Source organism: Propithecus coquereli, unplaced genomic scaffold (genome assembly GCF_000956105.1).
Source record: "Propithecus coquereli isolate 6110/MARCELLA unplaced genomic scaffold, Pcoq_1.0 Scaffold170, whole genome shotgun sequence".
Lineage (NCBI taxonomy): Eukaryota > Metazoa > Chordata > Mammalia > Primates > Indriidae > Propithecus > Propithecus coquereli.
Window position 1 is genome coordinate 3,521,863 of NW_012141636.1, and position 3,961 is coordinate 3,525,823.

Sequence of the window (3,961 nt, forward strand, 5' to 3'; positions counted from 1 at the left end):
CTTGCATCCATCACTGCCTGAGCTCTGCCCCTGTCAGAATCAGTCCCTGTCTCCCATCAACCCCAGATGGGACTGACTAGTTATAGGAAAACAAGCTCAGGGCTCCCACTGATTCTGCATTATGGTGAATTGTATAATTATTTCATTATATATTATAATGTAATAATATATAGAAATAAAGTACACAATAAATGTAACGCACCTGAATCATCCAGAAACCATGCCCCTCTACCCCCCCCCACCGGTCTGTGGAAAAACTGTCTTCTGTGAAAGCAGTCCCTGGTGCCAAAAAGGTTGGAGACCAGTGCTTTATGAGGTTCTTCCTGAAGCTGACATTCTATAATGCTAACACCCTAGTTCTGGAACTAAGTTCAACAGATCCCATCAAGACAGAATGTGCATAGATGGCTTGAACCAGATCATGGCAATTTCAAGTTACTGAATTAAAAGTAAAATTATTTTAAAAAGTAACGGGTAAGGGTATCAATGAGAAATTCAGAAAAATAAACTATATTCACCTTAGCTACTAAAACATACACTATTACAACTACAGTTCTTGAAAGGAACCACAAAATTATATAACAATAACAATGAAAGTAGATACTTACATAACGTTTCTTGTATGTCAGGCATTGTTCTAAGCACTTTATAGTAATTAACTAGGTTTGCCTTCATGAGAACCTTATTGGGTAGGTACTACCATTATTCTATTTTACAGACGCAGAGAGGTGAAGTAAATTGCTCAAGTTCACACAGCTGGTAAGCAGTCAAGAGGGGATTCAAATCAAGGCAGTCCAGCTCCAGAGTCCATGCTCTCACATAACTAACCTGTATTGCCTCTCCACGAGCTTTGGGTGTCAGATAGTAAAATCAATCATAATCTTCAAATTAAGACAGTTTTTCTTTCCTACAACCTTCACTAAAATATGAGGTCTAAAAGAGTTCAATTCTACAGTAATCACCATGTGGGGTCACTCTTTTGATTTTCAGTAATGAATAAGTTATCTTTACCTTGCAATCCACTCTTATCCAAAAAATTGCTTAAGTTAAACAACGTGTTTCTTGAAGCCAAATACTGAATAAAACGCTGGAAAAAAAACAAACAAATAATTACATCAAATTAAGGTACTGCCATCTCACAAACTCTAATTTGAAAATTAGGAAGAAAAGTTATGGTTAACACATTGCATTAAGCTTATCTAGTTTAAATTTCTCATCCTCATTCCTCCCATTAACTAAATACCAAACCTAAAAACATAATACACATTCTTCACTGGCATGAGAATTTATTAAAGCCAAATGCCCACAGGTAGAGTATTAAGGGAATAGATACTCTTAAATTGGAACCAGTAATTTTGGTTTTATTGTAGCATATCAGGACTACAGCTGATCATATTCAGGTGGTATCTGCATTTTATGTATTTATTTTGAAGTATCTTGCCAGAGGAGGCATATGTATCTTAAACAGCTAGCTACCTGGTGTCCCAATTTTTATGACTTTTTTGTAAACAAAATACTTCCAATTACACAAGAGAGCAGTATTATAGAGATCATCTTACCCCTTGCCCAGATTAACACATTAACATATTCACTTCAGATCTTGTTATAGAATTAAAACATTATAGACTCCTTTGAAGACACACACCTTCAGTCTCATTCCCCTCCCTCCCTCTCCAGAGGTGACTACTTTTCTGAAGCAGGTATACACCATTTCCACATTTTCACAATTTAACTAGATGTGTAAGTTATCTATAAGCCATACCTAATTTTGTTTTCTAGTTTAATTTTACAGAAATATCACAGTATATATATTCTTTTGCGATGTGCCTGTTCACTCAACTTTTTCCCAAGAATTATTTACTATGTTAGTCTAGTTCATTCATTTTAAAAGATGTTCTAGTATTCCAATAGACTAACACATCGCTGTGAATTCATTTCTTTATTTATGGATAGTTAAGTTCTTCCTAATTTTCACTATTAATAGCAATGTTGTATTGACATTTTTGTTCTTGGTCTCCACGCACAATTATATGAGTTTCTCAGGATATATACTCAGGGTTGAATTATTAGGTTGGGATGTAAGTAAAAGTTCATCTTCTCAATACTGTCAAAATGCTCTCCGAAGTGCTTACCGTAGTACATTATCTTAACTTTCTTTTACATACAATCTCTAAAACAGCCACAGAAACACCTTTCAACTTCACTTCTCCTTAGGATTCCCTTTCTTTTTTTTCAAATGCATGCAGAGGCTTACTATCACCCAAGATGTATACCATCACTCTAACAACTCAATCTTGTTCACCTGAGATCACCCCAAACCAACAAACCAGGATTTTGAAAACCAATTTGTAAACTGAAGGCTCATGTTCTGTCATTATTCTAAAACAACCTGTTTCAAAAAGGTACTAAAATATAAGACAACATTGAGACTATGATTTTATAGGCTTTGATGCAATGATTCTTCTTAACCTCTGCAATCTAGGAATAAATGTAAATACCAGGCCATTTCATCCATGACTTTAGAGATAATAATTCTAAATTTTCCTTTTCATTTTATTAGTCCTTTCTAACCGTCATCCTAGTATTTGGCTGCAAAGACATACGGCTTTAACCAAGTTTTGATTTTGTTCTCAACAGCATCCTAATAATATTCAAATGGTATTTAGCACCATGCCACCAATTTGGCAAGTAGTAAGGCTTCACAGGTCACCATTTGGATCATAAGAGGTAATTAGGAATGCATCACCCTAAAATTCTCATTTAAAGAATGGCAAAATGCTGATAAATGTTGAAGCTGGATGATAGGTACACAGGCATCTGCTATACTATTCTCTCTACTGTTGTGTATGTTCAAAATTTTTCATAACAAAATGTTTAAAGATTATGAATTTTCTCCAAATACTTTATACTATTAATAAATCCATGCTTGGCTCTATACTTTCCTTTTTTCAATTTCATCTACAAATTTTTAACTCTACATTTTCATTTATTGATCACCTACAACTTTTCATGCTGTAATAGGAGCCTTGATCAATTCTATTCACTCATTAAGGTATTATCATATTATTGATAAGGAAACGAAAGCTCACAGAAATGACTTGCTCGAGTCACCCAGTCAGGAAGTGGGCAATGGTATAGGATCTCCTAGCTGCCTCACATCAAGGGCCTATGACAGAATGCCCACTCAGCATTAACCTTCTGAGATTTTTCTCTGTGGCCAGGTTTCTCAACCTTAGAACTACTGATAATTTGAACCAGATAATTCTTTGTTGTTGGGGACTGTCCCGTACATGATAAGATGTTTAGAAGCAGCCCTGGCCTTTACTAGGTACCAGTAAGCATCCCCTTCAGTTGTGACAAATGTCCCCTGAGAGTAAAGAAATCATCCCACCTTCCCCACATCGTTTGAAAATCACTGTTCTATGGTATTCCTATCACCACTGCATAATAAAATCCCATGCATGCCCTTTAAAAGACTAATAACACCTGCCAATGGGAAAACCTGAGAGTTGTACAGATTAGCATAAAAATCAAGCCGAGTACGGGATTTCCCTTAGCTGCTTAAGGGAAGCTAAACATGAGTTCATCAGCCTGGCAAAGTGGCTCACACCTGTAATCCCAGCACTTTGGGAGGCCACAGCAGGAGGAATACTTGAGGCCAGGAGTTTGAGACCAACCTGAGCAACACAGTGAGATCCTGTCACTACAAAAATATTTTAAAAAATCAGCCAGGCCTGGTGATGTGTGCCTGTAGTCCTAGCTACTTGGGAGGCTGAGGCAAGAGGATTATTTGAGCCCAGAAGTTCAGTTATAAAGAGCTGGGATCACACCACTGCACTCCAGCCTGGCAACAGAGTGAGACCCTGTCTCTTTAAAAAAACAAAACAAGGCCGGGCGCAGTGGCTCACGCCTGTAATCCTAGCTCTCCGGGAGGCCGAGGCGGGCGGATTGTTTGAGCTCA

General features: G+C 37.2%; 1 protein-coding gene across 11 annotated transcripts in view; it reads right to left on the minus strand.

Annotated features, from left to right (window-relative positions):
* The window catches only part of PICALM (phosphatidylinositol binding clathrin assembly protein), a 122,211-nt gene that overhangs the window by 88,294 nt on the left and 29,956 nt on the right, over window positions 1-3,961 (minus strand). For all 11 annotated transcript variants that reach the window (XM_012641809.1, XM_012641816.1, XM_012641814.1 and 8 more), the window contains exon 3: window positions 1,012-1,087. In XM_012641809.1, coding sequence (XP_012497263.1) covers window positions 1,012-1,087 — 76 coding nt within the window. The remainder of the gene's footprint in view (window positions 1-1,011; window positions 1,088-3,961) is intronic.